The sequence below is a fragment of the Oryzias latipes genome, chromosome 23, assembly GCF_002234675.1.
Source record: "Oryzias latipes chromosome 23, ASM223467v1".
Taxonomy (NCBI): domain Eukaryota; kingdom Metazoa; phylum Chordata; class Actinopteri; order Beloniformes; family Adrianichthyidae; genus Oryzias; species Oryzias latipes.
In genome coordinates this window covers 16370396-16389777 of record NC_019881.2, presented here as the reverse complement: position 1 = coordinate 16389777, position 19382 = coordinate 16370396, and the positions used below count along the sequence as shown (strand labels likewise).

The following is a 19382-nucleotide window of genomic DNA, read 5'->3' as shown; positions in this document are numbered from 1 at the left end:
CAAGTCCAGAAGGTAAGCCTTAACAACATTTCTTTTCCAGAAAGAATATGTTGAACATTGAGTTCACAGTGACCAAGATTTCAAAAACCAGTAACTAAAGATGCAATACCACTCCAAAAACATCTGCATTATTTGGTATTTGTCCTAAACACAAAATAATGACTTGTAACTTATTTTTCAAGGTCAGGAATACCATATGAGAAAAGTACACATGCATAAATGCTTAACCTTGAAAAAAGTCTTACCAGTATCTGAGATTGGCTGACTATCAAGCTTTCTTGGCTCTCGTGGGCCAAAATCCCATTATAATGCAAAGGGATGACGACTTTTAGTAAGTGGAGCAAACATAGTTTGGAAGGCCATTGCCAGGTTCCATTAGTCGTGGGAAATCAAAGTGATCATTGAAAGACTGGAATGGGGTTGGAATGGAGAAGCTGAAAAAAAGAGAATCAAAATGAATGGGGACAGCCGACCTTGCAGCGAAGGACACCTTACAGGTAAGCAAATCATTTGGGAAGTTCTGAATATAAGGGAAAGATCAACCTGATTCTAGGTTTACTTGGGAAAACAAAGCAAACAAAAACAGTTACAACAATTACAACACGTGTTTGGGCACAATGTTTGATGCTACAGCGATCATTCAAAGCTTCAGTGAAAAACAGCAAGTACAACTTTTTCCCCCAACTAGATCACAAAGTATATAGGCAAACTTTTATTATTGACTAAACCTTTTTCTGCACCAATATACAAATACATTTTAAAAATACAATGTGGTTTCCTGGTTTATTTTTTTTACATGTCATCTCTCACAGTTGAAGTGTATCTATAAAAAACATTCAGGGCCCTCATCTTTATAAGTGGAACCACTTGCAGAATCAGTAACTGCCAAATACTTCTTTGCCTCACTATTTCATTTTCATTTTGAAAAAAAAGGGTGCTGTCACTTATGCACTTCCTACTGCACTTTTTTAGTTTGTGCATTTTCCCTTCCCTAGATAGCTCTTGACTAAAGGCCCTTTCATCCCCGTTTGACCATGGGCTATGCTGGAATGTGATACTTCATCTCTATAAAAATGGGAAAAAAAACACTGAACTATCAACACGGCTTCAGTTTGTGTACATTATAATACAATTGTTCTAACTTGAAAGCTGCTTCTTCAATTCAATCAAAAGTTTGATTGACTAGAGCTGCATTGAACAAAGTCTCCATGTCACTGTGGTGCAGGGGAATCTCTTTGGGAAGGAAAAGTTTCCCCTTTTTATTTTTTTAATAACCAAAGAAAATCTTTCCCTATCCTCTAGTGGCTGTCACCTTCCCGTTACATGTGCTTCATTGAAGCTAGTTCGTATTCAACAGCAGTGAAGTCGAGGAGAAAGTCGGAGAGTGTGTACGTGTGTGTATAATGTTGGAGCTGGCTCTATACTCCTGTGCCAGTGGGAATAACGTACTGCGCTACAGGCAGTGTGACCTTTTCTAGCTTCTGTGCTTTCTCTCCTCCCTCCTCGTCTATTTCGCACGCTTGCTCTCCAGCTCAGACACAAACACACCTAGCTGCACTGTCACAGCTAGCTTTACCAACCATCAATTACCCACACTGCTACTTACTTTAATGGACACGAGGCTTGTACAAATCATCAGAAAGAAGGGTGATGGGACAGTAGTGTGCATTTGTTTTACTACTTCTCCTGCAGCAAGAAGGTAAAGAATGTCTTGTTTTCTCCCATTTGCCTTCTTTAACATGACCTTTTAAGGGTGTGTGCTTCCTGGAGCGACAGTTTGTGTTCAGATCGAAGGTTACGGCCTGTCTGCTTAAAGTGCTCTAACAACTTTCAGAGACATATGATTTGAAAGCTAGAGGGCTGTTTTGTTACAGTTCATTTCTGCTTTCATTTAAAGAAAACAGTTTTATTTTTCAGGGGTTTCTACTTAGACTTCTGTCTATACATAAATACAACTTTGATTCTAAATTGTAAAGAAAATAAGCTGAAACGTTGGACTTGGTAGGGTTTAAGAGGATGTTGACCATTCTTTTTTTGGCTTTTCCAAAACTCTGGAGCATTATAAAAGGTACAGTCAGGACCATAAGTATTTGGACAGAGACTCATTTTTTTCTAATTTAGTTTCTGTACATCACCACAGTGACTTTTAAATAAAACAACTCAGATGCCATCAAAGTGCAGACTTTCAGCTTTTATTCCATGGGTTGAACAAAATGATTGCATGAAAATGTGAAAAAAGAAATCATTTTTTAAACACAATCCCTTCATGTCATGGGCTCGTAAGTTATTGGACAAATGAAATAACTGAAAACAAAATGGTCATTACTAATATTTGGTTGAAAACCCTTTGTTGGCAATGACAGCCTGAAGTCTTGAACTCATGGAAATGGTAGACTTGATATTGATACGCCTACCTCCTGGAGAGCGTTGTTCACTTGGTTGGCTGTTGTGAACGGGTTCCTCTTCACCATGGAAATGATTCTGCAATCATCCACCACTGTTGTCTTCCGTGGATGTCCAGGTCTTTTTGCGTTGCTGAGTTCACCAGTGCTTGCTTTCTTTCTCATGATTTACCACACTGTTGATTTTGCCACTCCTAATACTGTAGCAATTTCTCGGATGGTTTTTTTCTGTTTTTCTCAGCTTAATGATGGCTCCTTTCACCTGCATGGAGAGCTCCTTTGACCGCTTGTTGTCTGTTCACAGCAAAATCTTCCAAATGCAAGCACGAGTCCTCTAATCAACTCCAGGCCATTTATCTGCTTCACTCATAATGACATAAGGGAATTGCCTACTCCTGCCCATGCAATAGCATGGAAGTCAATTGTCCAATAACTTACGAGCCCATGAAATGAAGGGATTGTGTTTAAAAAATGCTTTAGTTTTTCACATTTTTATGCCATCTTTTTGTTCAACCCATGGAATAAAAGCTGAAAGTCTGCACTTCAATGGCATCTGAGATGTTTTATTTAAAATTCACTGTGGTTATGTACAGAAACTAAATTAGAAAGAATGTGTTTCTGTCCAAATATTTATGGTCCTGACTGTAGATAGCATCACTGACTAGTGTTTTATGCAAAACTCAATTAATTGAATAATTTTTAATTGAATTGCTTTGTTTTTTCCTCTTACATTTTATTTTCATTTTTGCTCATTTGTACATAACTTTGGAAGATATTTATTTTTATTGAAGTGTCTCCTGACGCCAAAGTTGCATTTATGTATACAAGATATACTATCATTGCGTATAGTCAGATAGGAAGAAAGTCTGTGAGATGGTTGGGGTGGAGTGAATTGGAGAAAGGGGTTAATGCACAACACACTGCATCAAAGCCTAGCACTGCTCCAAGCATGATGCGTCAGCAGTCCATTCATGTTCCTCTTTTCCACGAAAGGACGCAGCAAAAGGAGATTGCAGGAGATGGAAGAAAAAGTAAAGAGAAAGGAAGTACAGAGAAAAGAAAAGACCAACCACCATGAAAGAAAAGCAGCCAGTGAGAAACAGAGAGCCCATCTGCCTGCATTCGACTCGTGGAATGGTCGATTGGTGCTGGGTACGGGTGAGTTAAAATGTGGTTAGCGCTGGGATGCCACATTCCATCTCTGCCTATTTTGTGAAGTGTGCATCAATTCCCCGAAACCACAAAATCTCCCTAAGAGCCACATTACAAAGCTTTAAGAATAAAAGCTGAAAAAAGGAGACTGAGGGAGCAAACTGGTTTTGGTCCCTAAAAAGGTCTGTGCTTTAAGCTTATCCAACTACCTCAGGACACTGCAGAAAGCAGGAGGGAGGCATAGAGAGCAAAAAAAAAAAAAAGAGAGAGACAGAGAGAAATCGAGAGAGTGGGTAAGAGAGTGAGAAAGAGAGCACAAGTGACCAGGAGAGAGACGGCACACGCTCTCTTTTGCTGCTACATCGGATCCTTTCCACATCGACGCTGCTGTTAACGTCACGCCTGTGAGCCGCGCTTGCCCAGCGCTTGCCTCCTTTGCCTTGCTTCTTTCCCCAGTTGGATGCTGCATTAGCGAGGGGGTGCTGATCACCACAAAAATAGAGGGAAAGGAAGAAAAAAGAAGCTGGAAACGAAGAAACAAGCCACTGAGAGGAGGGGGAAAACTGTGCACCGTTCTTCTCTTTAACCCGCTTCAATCAAACCAGCTACGAGACCTCCTCTCCACTCATCATTCCCATTCAACCCCCACCCCACTCTCCTTCAGAAGAAATTGACGGATTATTGGGAACTGTTCAGGAGGCAGGCAGCAGCTGCTGCTGTGCCTGCTCGCAACTGCCGCTGTGTGTTTCGCAGGGATGGTGTCTCCTTGTCTGCAATTCCTGCTGCTGCAACCGCAGCAACCAAGGCTGGAGTGTGTGGCTTGTTAAGAGGACTAAGAAGCTAATGAAGGGAGTGTGTGTCCTTTCAACCCCTGCCAAGCTCTCCCTGAGGAAAGACATAAAAATTCAGAAAAATTAAGTGAACACGATGGCACAACCCTCAGAGCGTGCGCAAAGAACAAGAAATGCAAGAGGAGGCGAAGGCGGTACAGACTGACCAACCGACCAACTGATTGACTACTTAAAAAGTGAACAGAGGAATACCAAGAAGGTGGGGGGGTTGTTTTTTTTAAGCTCCCTCAGCTTTTCCTACAGACCACAACAAACAATGAGGCGTTGAAGATTTGAGGACTGTGGAATTTTCATTCAATCTTTTTTTACCCTCACCTATATACTCCTCCTTTTTGACATTTTGCTGCAGAAAACTGCATGTGTGTTTTTATGGTCACCAGTACTATGGAGACCTGGACAAGCAGATCAACTGTCGGATTCCAAGGACAAGCAAGACGAGAGGAAACGACAGCAAGAACCAAACAAGAAATCGCTGCTGCTCTTGGAGCCTGACTGGATTCCTGTCTGCAGTCTTTTTTTTTCTTCTTCCCCTCATCAGAGCGGGAGAAGAAAAACTCCCTTCAGGCCTTCAAACCCTTCTCTTTGGATGTATGGATTTACAAAAGGGCTCAACATCTTCTAGATTAAGCTCTTTGGTATTGGTACTAATTTTGACAGGACAAATAAAAAAGGGTTTTCTTTGCTGCTCTTGGATACAAATGCACCTGACGTGAAAACCACAACTCTTTTCTGATTGCAAAAAGGACGGAATATATTTATCTCTGTTCAAGGACCTGTAAAAATAACTTGAGGTAGGTGTCCAGTGTTTCAACCCCTCTTTGCATCACTTTGTGACACCTTACTTTTTATTCTGTTGAGTTATACCGTGTCTGTATGCTTACTAAGTATGTCCTTTACACATGTTTTATAAGAACCAGCCTCCTCCATCCCTCCCTGTCCCTGTCCCCTTAATAGTTGACAGAAGGATAATTTCTGTTTAAATCGGGACAGGTCAAGACTTGTTTTCCTGCTGTACGCACTAAAGCAACTCCATTCCCTTGTTAAATTGACAGTTTCCCCTTTGATATTTTCAGATATTCGGTTACTCTCCCTGTCCCAAAACCCTCCATACACCTGTCCCAAACATCCCCATCCTCCCCCCCAGATGATGCTGAATTATGAACGTGCCACATCATGACTCTCCTGGGGCGGGTAGCTGTGCATCGTGCCAGGAAAGCCGCCCTGTTCTGTGTATTATTCCTGATGGTGCGAGCGTGGAGCAGCGCCTCCCTGGCCTCGGCGGGGGCGGCGGTGCCTCAAGGACCTCAGGGCTGTCCACCACAGTGTTCCTGCAGTAATCAGCAGGGGAAAGTGGTGTGCACTCGAAGGGGCTTAACCCGAGTGCCCCCTGGCATTCCTGCCAACACACGACACCTCAATCTAATGGAAAACGCCATTGAGGCGGTGCAGGCTGACTCTTTCCGCCATCTGCACCACCTTGAGGTGCTCCAGCTTGGGCGAAATGCCATACGGCAGATTGAGGTGGGTGCGTTTAATGGACTGACAAGCCTCAACACTTTGGAGCTCTTTGATAACAGGTTGACAGTTGTGCCTAGTGGGGCCTTTGAGTACCTGTCTAAACTGAGAGAACTGTGGCTGAGGAACAACCCAATTGAAAGTATTCCCTCATATGCCTTTAACCGGGTGCCCTCACTCATGAGACTGGACCTAGGAGAATTGAGAAAATTGGAGTACATCTCAGAAGGAGCTTTTGAAGGTCTACAAAATCTCAAGTACCTCAACCTGGGAATGTGCAACATAAGGGGTGATATGCCAAATCTGAGTCCCCTAAATGGCCTTGAGGAGCTGGAGATCTCTGAGAATCTGTTCCCTGTGATAAAGCCAGGCTCCTTCAAAGGTCTACGGTCTCTTAAAAAACTATGGGTGATGAACTCACAAATCACAGTAATTGAACGCAATGCTTTCGATGGCTTATCTTCACTGGTGGAACTCAATCTTGCCCATAACAACCTGAGTGCAGTGCCACACAATCTATTCTCCCCACTCAGGTACTTGGTGGAGCTTCATCTTCACCATAACCCTTGGAACTGTGGCTGCGAAGCAGCATGGTTAGCCCGCTGGCTAAGAGAATACATCCCTACTAACTCAACTTGCTGTGGACGATGCAACTCACCTGTTACAATGAGAGGCCGTCAATTGATTGAAGTGGAACAAGGCGAGGGTGCGGCAATTCAGTGTTCTGCACCGTTCATTGCAGATGCACCAAGGGACTTGAATATTTCAGCAGGAAGAGTAGCTGAGCTGCGTTGCAGCACTGCTCCAATGTCTTCAGTGAGTTGGTTGCTACCCAATGGGACTATTCTGACACATGCCTCTTGGCACCCCAGGATATCAGTGCTTAGTGATGGTACCCTCAACTTCTCAAATGTTTTGGCAGGAGACACCGGTACTTATACCTGCATGGTGTCCAATGCGGCTGGGAACTCGAATGCCTCAGCCTATCTCAACGTGAGTGCAGCAGAGCTTAACACATCCGTCTTGAGCTACTTTACCACAGTGACTGTGGAGGTCTTGGGTCCAACCACAGAGATGCCCAAACCTAAGACTAGCATGACAACAGCTGCTGCAGGTGCTGGAGTTGCTGGAGGAGGAGGAGTCAACCTAAGGACAACAACTACAACTGCAGCTCCTTCTGTATTTCAACCAGTTTTCATCTCAACACCAACAGTGCTGCTGCAAAACACGGACAGTCCAGCAAACGCAGCCAAGCCATCCATTTTACCAGGACTTAGAGGGGTCACTGGAAAACCAGGCAAGTCTGGCCCAAGCCTGGATGAAGTTATGACAACCACCAAAATCATAATAGGTTGCTTTGTGGCAGTAACATTGTTGGCTGCAGTCATGCTAATTGCCTTTTACAAATTGAGAAAGCGCCACCAGCAAAGGAGCACAGTGGCAGCTGCCCGTACAGTAGAGATTATTCAGGTGGATGACGAGGACCTTCCACCACCAGCATCAGCAACCCAAGAGTCATCTCTCACATTACCTGAAATACGGGACCACAACAGCATTCATAAACTGGACTTCATCAGCCACAGGACTGAATACAATTTTCACAAACCCAAGGCTGAATATAAACCCCAGCCTGATTTTGCATTACACAAGCCGAAGGCTGAATACACTACATATAAGCCAAATATGGACTTTAGTAGCCACAAATCCACTGCAGATTACAACACGCACAAATCAACGCCTGACTTTAGCCTTCACAGACCAAAGCTCGACTGCAGTCCGTTTAGACAGGACTACAACTCTCACAAGCAAGAATACAGCCCATTTAAGACGGACTTTGGCATTCACCCTAAGGCTAAAACAGAATATAGTCCCTTCAAAGCAGATTACAGCACTCATCCAAGACAGAGAACTGACTTCAGCCCGTTTAAACGAGATTATAGCACCCAACCAAAAGTAAAACATGACTATAGCCCACTGAAATCAGACTACAACTCACAACACAAACCAAAATCTGAACACAGTCCATTCAAGACAGACTTTGGCACTCACCCAAGATTTAAGCCTGACCATATGCCATTTAACCCTGACTATAGCACTCAACCTAAAGTCAAGATGGACTACAACTCCCAGAGACCCAAGACGGATATGACCTACAAAAATAAGGATCATTACACTCCTCATAAGTCTGCACCTGACTACAACGCCTTCAAGACCGATTTCAGTCCCCATCAAGTGGATTACAGCGCTTTCAAGTCTGACTTTAGTCCACATACACAGAGACCTAAACTTGATTATAGTCCACATAAAATGGACTATAGCCCTCATAAGATGGACTACAGCACTCTTAAGCCTAAATACAACACGTACAAACCTACCGGCCATGGAGCTAAATGGACAGACAACAATGTTGGTAATTCTTTGCCTCGAACCCTGCCCAGCACTGTCCCCACGATGGCTGAGCCCTATGTCATCAAAACTCACACCAAGGAGAAGGTACAAGAGACTCAGATTTGAAAAAACCCCCCCCCCCCCCCCCAAATGCTCTCATTTTCCTTCCAGTCTCCAGCTCCAGCCCAACTAAGTTCCACTCACAAGTTCCTTTACTCATGAATATCATGCAATAGAATGCACAAGAAAAAAAGGACAGGAGCTACTTTTTGTACAGAGTGCAACTTTAAAAGACTGATTTATTGTTGTACATGCTTATAAATAAATTTATATATATATATATATATATATATATATATATATATATATATATATATATATATATATATATATATGGACAAACTGAAAATACCATGGGTTGGTGATAGAGAAACATATATTAAAAAATAAAATGAGATATTTTCTAACTTGTAACTTCTATTTAAAACGAGTTGTTTAAGATGCTGTCTTGACTTTGACAAATGAGAGTAGTATTGTTTTAAAAAGGGGCATTCTGTGTGATTTTTACACCATGCTTCACAGAATGCAGTGACGAGAAAAATATTTATACAGAGAAGACTTTCTTTAACAAAACCGAAAAAAGGTCAGTGCCGATCTTTACAGGTTTATCTTGTAAAAGCACCAAGAATTTGTACTGTGCCAAATGTTATAAATGCAATAAAAATGATTTTTTTGAAGAAAAAAAAGGAGATTTTAAAGAGCAATGTTTTTTTCCCCTCTTTCTTCTTTCAGTTTGTACTGTAACGATCTGCCAAATGCTTTAGACACTGCAGTAAGATTATGCAGCTATAGTTTAACCCTAGCTGTGCTGAATGGCTCAGCCAGAATGAAGTACAGCACTAAAGAGGACAGAGCATTCATTTTTAAAACTTTAAATACTTCTGGCAATATGGTTTCCACGTACAAAGAGGTGAACTTGACTGACTATGGTCGATACGTCAATAAAAGTCAGTGCAGAGTAAAAATAGTAAACGCAGACAAATGCAGTACTGTTGCAGTCGTCTATTTTTAAACGAAACCACAATAATAAAATTCCGTGGAAATCCTCCTATGTTTTTTATAGAGTATTAGCAAAGACAGTGCATTGCATCAATCTTATATCCCCACTAAGACGGGGAAATACAGTGAGCGTTATGCCTTTCAATATATAGTTGAGGGTGAAAGGAAAGTGTGCTCTTTAGAACCCTAACCCCAGGCAAACGAAAAACCTTAAAATAAAAAAGAAATTGGATGGCAAAAAATTTGATGCAGACTGAAGAGAGTGGATTGATTTTATGTTGAAGTGATGTGATTCATCTTTTGTTTAGGCATTTCACAAGATGGAGGGTTTGAACACATCAGATGCTGCAGAAAACAGTATCATTGAATCAATTCTATTCTTTTTTATGTTTCTGGTTAATAAAAATCTAGTATGATATGGGTTTCAGGGGTTAATTAAAAAGGTTTATAAATGTTAATTTGCTTAGCAGGTTGTGAAGAACATTAATTTGCTTACGGCTGCATCAGAATTTAAGCAACTAATATGTACAATATAAATGAAACAAACACTGAATGCTTCCAAACTCGCCAAAGCTGAGCAAAGATTAGACAAGACTATCAAAACTGAGGTTTTTTCCTCCTTCCAGCAATACATTTACAAGTAACACTGTATTCTAAATGAAGCACTCTTCTGCAGAAGCAGAAAAAAGGTGAAAGTTGGTCTGCATGTCTTCGTGGGCACATTATGACACTTCTGTGTAAACTGAGCTATGCGAAAGAAAGAACTCCATGTAATAGATTAAATAAAAAAAAGGGGACAAATGTGGAGTTAGAATAGGAAGTGCCATTGAAAATGACTGCACTCAAATGTAAGACTTTGGTTACATTTGTGTTCAATATGATGTGATACGGGGATTTGAATCCAATACCAACAAATCTGTTTAACCCATTTAATAGTTTAAAAACAAAGCTTTCATTTGGCTATGTTTTGCCGAGACAACATTGATGCAATTTAGACCATTGAAAATTGAGCAAAAGATTATGACTTAAGGATTGGTCAAGACAGATTAAATTCTATTTAAGGTTTTACTCAATTTTGTTAAAAGCTTAACGTGCTCCCTCCAAGTGTGATCTAGCAGGACCTGAAAGCATGATTTGTTTTCCAAAGCATGTAGTGCTATGTGGTCACATACTTGCCTCACTGTGCTATAAAAGGCTCCTTCACCCTAATCGGTTAAAATGGCTACAGGGTCATCAATCAGCCAATCAGCTGGCCAGCCACTGGAGGGCCTGTCTCCATGGGAAACACTTCTCAGCTCCTCTTTTGCCACAACATTTTTTTTTTTTTTCTGTGTGCTTCATTAGCCATCATGAAGCCACTGGAAAGAGGAAGCACGGCAAGATGGACTTATTGAACCACAGTTCTCAGAAGGGAAAGTGTGCAAATTAACAATATTTGATTTGGTTATGGAATTTTGCTATAAAAATTTATCTGGATTTGGGAAAGTGTTAAAATTTGAAATGTGATGTTAGAAAAGGAGGAATAAAGATAATGGCCTAAATAGAAATGGGACTGGCATCTAGTAGAAAAGTAAATGAAAATAGAAGCAACATGACAAAGTGCTTGTTTGAGAATGTCTATGTGTGGAGATGACAGCGAAAAAAAACAGGAAAACTAATTTATTCCCACTGATAAAGAAAAATGTTGTACTACACAAGAGAGAGAAGCCGTGTAGAAAAAGAAAAGAAGCAAAAATAAAAGGCAGTTGGGAAAAGACTAAGCAGATCAAATGTGATGCAAGAGTGCCAGCTACAGATGGAATGGGGGATATATAGCTTGGCTATTGTGACTCCTGCATGTTTGGTGAATGGCCTAGACTGCACCACAAGGAGCGTGCTAGGGTGGGGGGGAGGGGCTTATGTAGCAGAGTGCAGCAGATAAATGCTGATACAAGGCACAGTCTGGACCACTGAGGGAGTTTGAGTACAAGAAATTGGCATATATAACAGTAGGAAGTGGGATGATCAAGAGGCTAGAACAAGTGGAATTGTAGGGAAGATGCAGTACAACTGTCTATATGAGTAGGGAGTAAGTAAAGAAGGTCAAACCAGCCAGCAGCAAAAAGAGGAATGTAATTTTTTCTATTTAAACGCACAATCGACTTAATCTTAAAGGACATTTTCCAGCCCAATTATTTTGATGCAATCTTTTAATTAAAAATGTTCCTCTATTAATTACTATGAATAAGACTGCTTTACATTAATTAAATTCCACTTTTTAAATACTTTAGATCAGTTTAATTCTCTAAATTTTGCTTGTTTACAAACAAATACCAAAGGATTAAGTTATCATTTGTTACTTTAGTTTTACTATTTGTAACTTTTCTCCCAAAGTAAAAATGGTGCTCTAATATTCTGAATTGCATTCCATTGTGTATATGGACAGTTATCTTAGAAATGTCATTTATGTGTCACTTTTTTTCCCATTAAAAAAAACAGCTTCACTAAAACAACTGTAGTTAAATTAAAAAAAGGTTTGTGGAGCTGTATTACAATCCATGTCTATGAACCTAAAACAGAGCATGAAGGCAAAGCTAAGCAAAATGCAGGCAGCAAAGCTGTGAGATGTCACTCTGAAGGTGCTGCAAACAACCATCATCCACTGTTATTTTCAATATTTATGGGAGGCAGCCATTGATAACAAAAAAAAAAACTTATTTAGCTCAATGTCAAAGGTTTGCATGTTGTGTTGCATTGCAAAAGTAAAAAACTTTAGTTTTGAAGAAAAAAATGGCCAGTTGTACTTGCAAGAAAAGTGCTTCAAGTCAAACATGTTTACAACTGCAGCCCCTTGGATTTGGCTTTTAGAAGTAAAACTGACACACTAGACCAACAGTAAAAACTTAAATGAATAGGGCTATGAGCCATTTAATTAGTTTTCAGTAACGCACGTGTAAAAAAACATGATTTTGAAATGGTAACTGTACTAAACACCAGGTGCTTTTTTTGTATTTGGCCCCCGGACCTGAAAACAGAAGAGTCACTGTAGACGCTGCTGTCAAAAAAAAAAAAAAAAAAAAAAAAGAGTTTCTTTCCACCAAAGTTCAACCAAATGTAAAGAATATGGCTGCCTTTCAGGTGGTTGATGTTTGCTTTATTCCTGTGTTACTTGGGGGAAAAAAATACTTAAATGTCAATGACTCAAAGAAGAGGATAAAGTTATCACCAAGCTCTACCGGATAGAGAGAGAAAAAGAGATATCCTTGATAAAGTCAGAAGTGTTGATAAGCAAAAGTAAGAGCTGTTGCTGGTGAGTGCATCATTTCCAATGTGACTTTGTGATCAGTAGTGAAATTTCCTGCTATGAGCTTTCTTCTTTTTGAGTAATGTACGAGTCTCCTGCAGTGCGATGGTTTTAACTTGGGTGCACAAACTAGTCATCATGCTAGCAGAGAAAATAGGCAGCTATTTTCTGCAGCCCCTTGAGTGGACTGCTTCATGACTCACAAGAGTCAAGGCCAAAGAGCCGTTTGGTCCTATTGTCAAAAAGAACCAAGAACAGCACAGTGAAGATGGGACACCAAATGCAACAGCCTTGTTTTGGTTTTTACACCTAAAAATTCCATTAATGAAAAATACATCCAAACTATTTGAATTAGTTTAAACAATATATAACTGGTGTACAATTAATAAAACGTGCATCTAAAAATAGTTCTACCCTGAATTTCAGAGTAATAAAAACCTGTAGGTTATAATAAAAAAATGGGGCATGATGTCTGAAATTTACTGAGATTTTGACTCTAAAAGGGAGCACAAAATTGCAGGTGGGTAGATTTTTCCCTTTTTGCTTTGTTTTTGCCATGAGGCAAACCACTTAAATGTGTTGGTCTGTGTGAGACAGACTTTATTGCCCTTTTGGCGAGTGAAAAACGTCACAGTTTTCCTAGCAGCAACAGACGACAGAGCCCCACTTTTATGATCCTGGCCTAACAGCAGCGTCCGGAGTGAGTGTGCACGTGGTAAATCAGCTCCACGGGTCTAAGACACATGAAGTGTGGCCTGTGGGGGCTTTTGTGTGTGCACAAACACAAATTAAGACTAAGCCATGCGTTCAGAGGGAACTTCTAAGCCAGAGATCATTCGTTTCGCTGCCGTTAAGATATATGTTTAGAAAAGAAGTGAGCTCAGGCAGAGTCACTGGGAATGTGTGCTTAAGTGCGCAACTGTTGTTTTTTGGTAGATTTAAAGGCAGCATAAATATAAACATTGAGACTGAAAATGTCCATATGGATAAAAAAAAAAAAAGGAAAATCTCTGAAGTTTAGTTGCAAACAAAAACAAATGAGGACAACTGTAGCCTTGAGACTGATGCTCTGTTTAGTTAAAATCAAACATTTGGATGTTGGATAGAAGGTTTTTTGATCTTCAATGACAAAAAGGATTCTTTTTGGATATGAAGGAATCTGAAACACAAAATGGCCTCCTTGAGAAAGAGGAGGAGACCCAGAAGAAAACAAAAATAGAAAAGGGCAAGGAGAAGTAACTCAGGCAGATGACAAGGGCACCACGATATGGCGATAGCCTGAAGTAGTAAGTCAGAAGACAGCAATTCCACAGCAGGGGGAAATACAAAGCAAGAGACAAGTGGGCAAAAAGAGGATTTTAAGAAAAGAAAAAAAAGGGAGACAAAGGGGCAAAATGAGAGGCAAAGAACAATGTCACTAAAAAAGAACTAGTGCTCGCAAAAGATGAAACCTTAGCAAAACTTCAGATGGATCAGAGGAGCCCCTCTGTAGCAGTGGAAGGAGAATTTGCATCAGTGTGGATGTCCAGATAACAAGCTGTGTGCTAATGTCAAACACTTACTGGGAAAATGGGCTCTGCTGAGCTAAGAATGGCAAATGAAAGCAACGTCAAGATGAAAGCCCCTAAAAAGCCGAGTACAGCACAGAGTTTTCATGTGGCGGCGAAATTATTCAGTTGCTTCAGCAAACTGCTTTGAGGGTTTTAATTTGAGTGTGCGTGTGTGGTTGAGTCAGCTGTGATCTTTAAACATCAAACAAATCGATAGTCAACTTCTGTTTACTCGGAAACACTGAAGTCTTGCTGGATTGTAGGAAAGGAAGCATTCTTACCACAACTCAAGGTTTTATAGTACTTTGAATTTTTGCCAGGCTTTGTTATTAAAATAAAATGCTGATGCATCTCCTATGCAGCTCAAAGGAGAAGGGGAGATGATTTACAAAGGAAGAAAGTTGTGATGAGTGGGCAATAACCAGATACAGAATGCAACGCCAAGTCTTAATGGATTCAAAAAAAAAAAAAAAAAAAAAAAATACGACTGGAAACATTTCTCTAATTTGCAGTCCTTTTTTGGAAAATTATAAGAAATTTCAAGTGCATTGCAGATGTCCTGGAATTGTTTAAGTAGCTAAAACTGATCAGTGCATTTTGAGGGTTTCATGCATTTTTTTTTTCTGTTATACCGAAAACAATCTGTCCCGTTTCAGCCAATGTTCAGTCACTCAACATGTTTTCAATTAATAAAAAAAATAAAATAAAAGAGTAATTGAAAAGAGGAAAACTGGAAAGGATGCATTCAAGGAATAAAAAGGAAAAATGTTTGTTTAGAGGAGAGAATAGGGGAGGTAGCTCAAGGTAGGATGGTTTTGGCATGACTTCCCCCTCCCACTGTTGGCAGCAGAGGTGCAAACTGTTAGCTCCCAGCAGTACATGCGTGTATTAGTATTGTTCCAGGACCTAATCACTGTGCGTGAGACTTTCAGTGGAGGCATGTGTGTGTTTAAGTGTCAAAGCAATGCCAGAAGTGAATAAAAGGAGTTGTAAGGAGGTGACAGACAAACAGTACAGCGCAACAATAGGAAGTAATCATCCATCTATGGTTGTACCATATTACTGAAGCAAAGGTTAAGTCAAGCAAAGACACTTCTGCCTACCATAAAAAAGTGCCCAACTCCAGTTTGCCGCTTAGTTGATTGCTTTTAAATGTTTCGTAATTCAAAATTAAATGATGAATTTTATTGTTATATTTGAGAGGCACCCATAACAACCCAACTGTATCAATGAAGACTGCACAAACGATATTGTCCATTTAGGACGAGATTTGTTGGACTATTGGGGGTTCTGTTTTACTTTCAGGAGTCTGTAAAACTAATTTCATTTCTAAAATCTTTTTTTTTTAAAGTGCACTTGTAGTTTACAAAAAACAGAACTGCTTAGCAGGAATGCCACAGTTCTCGGTTTAAAACAGAACTGTGTGTAACATCAATGAAACGAATCATAGGGGAAAAAAAAATCTTTGCATAAATGCCTGCCAAGTTTATGTTCCAATTGTCAAACACAACTTTAAACCAACTTTAAGAAAGATTTATTATGTAAAGCTTTATTACATTGCACTGGGCTTAGTATAAGCCAATCAAAAGGTTGTTCTCCTTGGTCACTTATTGGCATATTTTAAACAATGATTATTATGAATTTTTGGGGCTTTTCTTTTGGAAACAAAACCGTGGCCCAAAAATCAAAGTTTGAACCGAATCATAAGGAAAGTGCTTTAGTATCACTACTCCTTAGTTGATGCAGGGTGTTTACCCTAAAACCATGAATATTCTTGGTTTTTGTGACTTAATCTAAAAGATGAAATCAAAAAGCAGATGTACAAACTAAGCTCTAAACCAAAAAATATATTTATAAAAAAAGAGCATTTAGATTGACTTTTATTTTTCTTTAGCCGAGCAACATTCTAAACCAAAGGTTAAAAAACTTATAAAAATACAGTTGGCATGAAGATGACTTGAAGAACTGCAGTGTCTTGGATCTGCCTCTGCAAACACCCCTACACACACACAGGGTGAGTTTTAGCCAACAGAGGAGTTTAAAGACGCTGCCTTTCTATTATGGCCTCAAATAAAACTATGCTTATATACAAGTTTCTAGCCTGTTGCCAGCTTGCAGTATAAAATATATCTGTTCATCCAAAGATGAAAGCCAACATTGTTTCTTTAATAATTTACTATTTTTTAAACTGTTTTTGCAAGCCCTGTTCATTCCTTTATGCCCCAGACCATCCTGTGGGTAGTACAGCAAAGATGAAGGGAAGAGGGAATAAGGAGATGCTGGTTGCTGACACAGCTGAAGAGATGTTGGTATATTAACTGATGGAATGAGGGAGGAGATGGATGGTAGGATGGAGTGCAGGTGTGAACTGGGCTAAGCTGCTGAAGGATTACAGACTTAAATCTTCCCTCTTTTAAGCCTTTATTTAGTGCTCATTTTTCCCCAGATCATGTTCCTTCTTACACCAGATGCAAAAAAAAGAAATAAATAAATAAAAAGTGCTGCAGAGTTGCGCGACTGTAGAGGTAGAGTTCAAAAAAAAAAAAAAAAATGACCAGACAACTGGAGATGGGAGGATCAGGAAGGTGGAACCGCTTTGCAGCAGGGGCCAGCCATCGACAGCTCAATAACCCAACAAGTGACGGCTGGCTGACATGAAACACAGACACACACAGAGCGGTTGTGGGGAAGCGGCCGGGTGAAGACGATCTAGATGAACAGAGGCGGGTGTTTGTGTGTCGGGGTCTTCAATCAAACTCTGCAGGAAAGAAAAGAGGAAAATAAAAAAGAAAAAGGGACAGGAAGCATGGGAGGAAAAGGCCCAGAGATTGACTGACTCTTTTTATGATGACAGCTGACTTAGAGAGGGAGAGTGTGCGTGATGCATTTTAACCCTGCAGCCAAGACAACGTCGATGTGTGGCAACTGCTGTGTTGTCAAGGGAACTATTAGCACTGAGAGCCCAGTGTCTGCTTTGTCCTTGCTTGTATAAACACAATCTCCCTGCATGAAGAAACCGTTTCTCTTCATAACCTCTGTAAACATCGCAGGTTAAAAAAGAAGCCACAATTCAGTTGATCCCGACAACAGAACAGCCGCTGCACTCCTTCTTATGTGTTTGATGTATGTGTAAAGACTGATGAGTGTGTGAGTCTGTCAAAACTGTCACTATGTTATGTCGCCATGTCACAGTCATCAACAGAAAGGAATCTGAGCGTAAATAAATCACAGAAGCCCGCAGCCATTTCCTCAGGGCGGCTCATCAGATTCAAATGAAACATGGTGAAGGACACAGAGATGCAGCCTCCAGAACACAGCGAGCGCAGGTAAGCAATAAAGGCCAAGATCTGCTTCAAACAACAATTAGGCGACTGAGCGATCACTTAGTGAGCAGCAGCACAGAGAGCGGCGCAGCAAACCCGGCCGCTCGGCTTTCTTGTCCAGCACCCAGAAGTACCTGCATGCTTAGCAAACCAGGAAGCAAGCGAGACGACGACAGAGAAAAGAACAATGAAGTGTGGATTTGAGTGGCATACATTTAACGAGTGGCATAAAATGCTAATGAAGTGAACAACAATGGCAGCAAATTAAGAAATAAGCGCTGAAATGAGGCCGCTTTACGAGGCAGAACAGTACATGAAAAAGAAGCGGCTGACCGCGGACAGCTTAACAAGACAACTCGTGGAAAATAAAAATCACAAGAATTTTGTTTTTCAACTTGTTTACAGAAAAGCAAATCTTTAATTCATGCTTCATATCACCTTTTAGAATCTGCATTAGTTTAAACATGGCATTCACACAAAAAAGGTACTGAGAAGTGAAATGATTTTAGCAACTACTTCTTTACAACTAATCAAAATCAAAAATTACTACCATTTTAGGTATAGGGCTAAGGAGGAAAACATCAAAGAAAGCGGCACATAATACAGGCCTTTTCTGTTTCCAAAAATTCAGTTTTTGCCAATTATTCTGTAAAAAAAATGCTATATTGTGCATTTTTACATCAGCATCCTTAAGTTTTTTTAAAGTATGTGCTACTAAAAAGATATTACATTAGTCTAAAACTACAAACTAATCATCCTGAACTGCCAAACTCTGGAACATCAGATTGAAATTGGGAGTTTGGAAAGAAAATAGAAGAGGTGACAATGCAAAGGGTTGTTTCAGACAGCAGAGAATGTGCATGAAGAGAGTGAAACCATTGGCCTCATTGATGTGGAAGAGTGCTGCAGTGCCCTTCATTTAGAGGAAAAGGCTAAGAGGCTTCAGCTCCTCTACAAGTACAGTGTGTGTCGATGTCGCTGCAATGTTTTGCGGAGCGCGCTCATCAGAGTGGACGTTGAAGTTGCAGTTCTGTCACACGTGCTTTCAACACAAGGTCGCTGTGGGAAGAAGAACTGCAGCGATAAAGCAGCGGGCAGGTTTCTCCCCTCCCTCCCTCCCTCCCTCCCACCCTCTCATCTTTCCATCTCCTTTCAGGCCCATCTATCTCTCAGTCACTGCAGTGGTGTGAATGCGTTTATGTGGGCCACTCAGTTCACCTTCAGGCTATAATTCACTACTTTCAAGGAGCAAAAGCAGCCCAACAGTGAAACCGATGCACACAGAGGCAGAGTGAGGCTTTAGGTTCAAAATTGCGGCAGAAAACCCCCAAAAGGTGGGCTCTGCTCGTGACACCAATTAGTCCAAACTCCAGCAGACAGGCCATTATATAGACATATGTATGGTCAGGGCTTAAACATATCTAATAAATACTCTTATGATCCTAATGAGGCTTTTAAAGCTCAATCTAAATTACAGATTCAATTTATATTTAGGTTTGCAAACTAGCTGCAGCTCCAGCACAATCAGCTTCTACATGAGAACAATAACACCGCAATTATGTATTACAAACAGAAAAACCAAAAAGGTTACAGGTGTCCAACACTCAACATAACTCCTTGTACCCCCTCTGAGGGTTATTTAAACTCTATGCAGTGAGCCTTTTTGAATACCTATTGGCAACTCCTCTATGCCCTCATCTGCCACTCCTGATTGGTTTAAGTGTCATTACTGTACTGCAATCTTCAGAAGCCCCATCTGGGTCAGATACTACAATACGAGGACACTTCTTTTTATCTCTTTCTTTTGGCAAGAAGTCATCATCTGATGGTAAAGAGCAGTAAATAATCCTTTTATAGGT

General features: G+C 40.5%; 2 protein-coding genes across 2 annotated transcripts in view; one reads left to right on the top strand and one right to left on the bottom strand.

Moving 5' to 3' along the window:
• Nucleotides 1-19382, bottom strand: part of snd1 (staphylococcal nuclease and tudor domain containing 1) — a 154583-nt gene that overhangs the window by 78809 nt on the left and 56392 nt on the right. The window lies entirely within an intron of this gene.
• LOC101168588 (leucine-rich repeat-containing protein 4) lies at nt 3838-18059 on the top strand. The gene is made up of 2 exons (XM_011491156.3): nt 3838-5196; nt 5479-18059. Exon 2 carries the CDS (start codon nt 5579-5581, stop codon nt 8432-8434), a length of 2856 nt encoding a protein of 951 aa, XP_011489458.1. The 5' UTR covers nt 3838-5196; nt 5479-5578; the 3' UTR covers nt 8435-18059.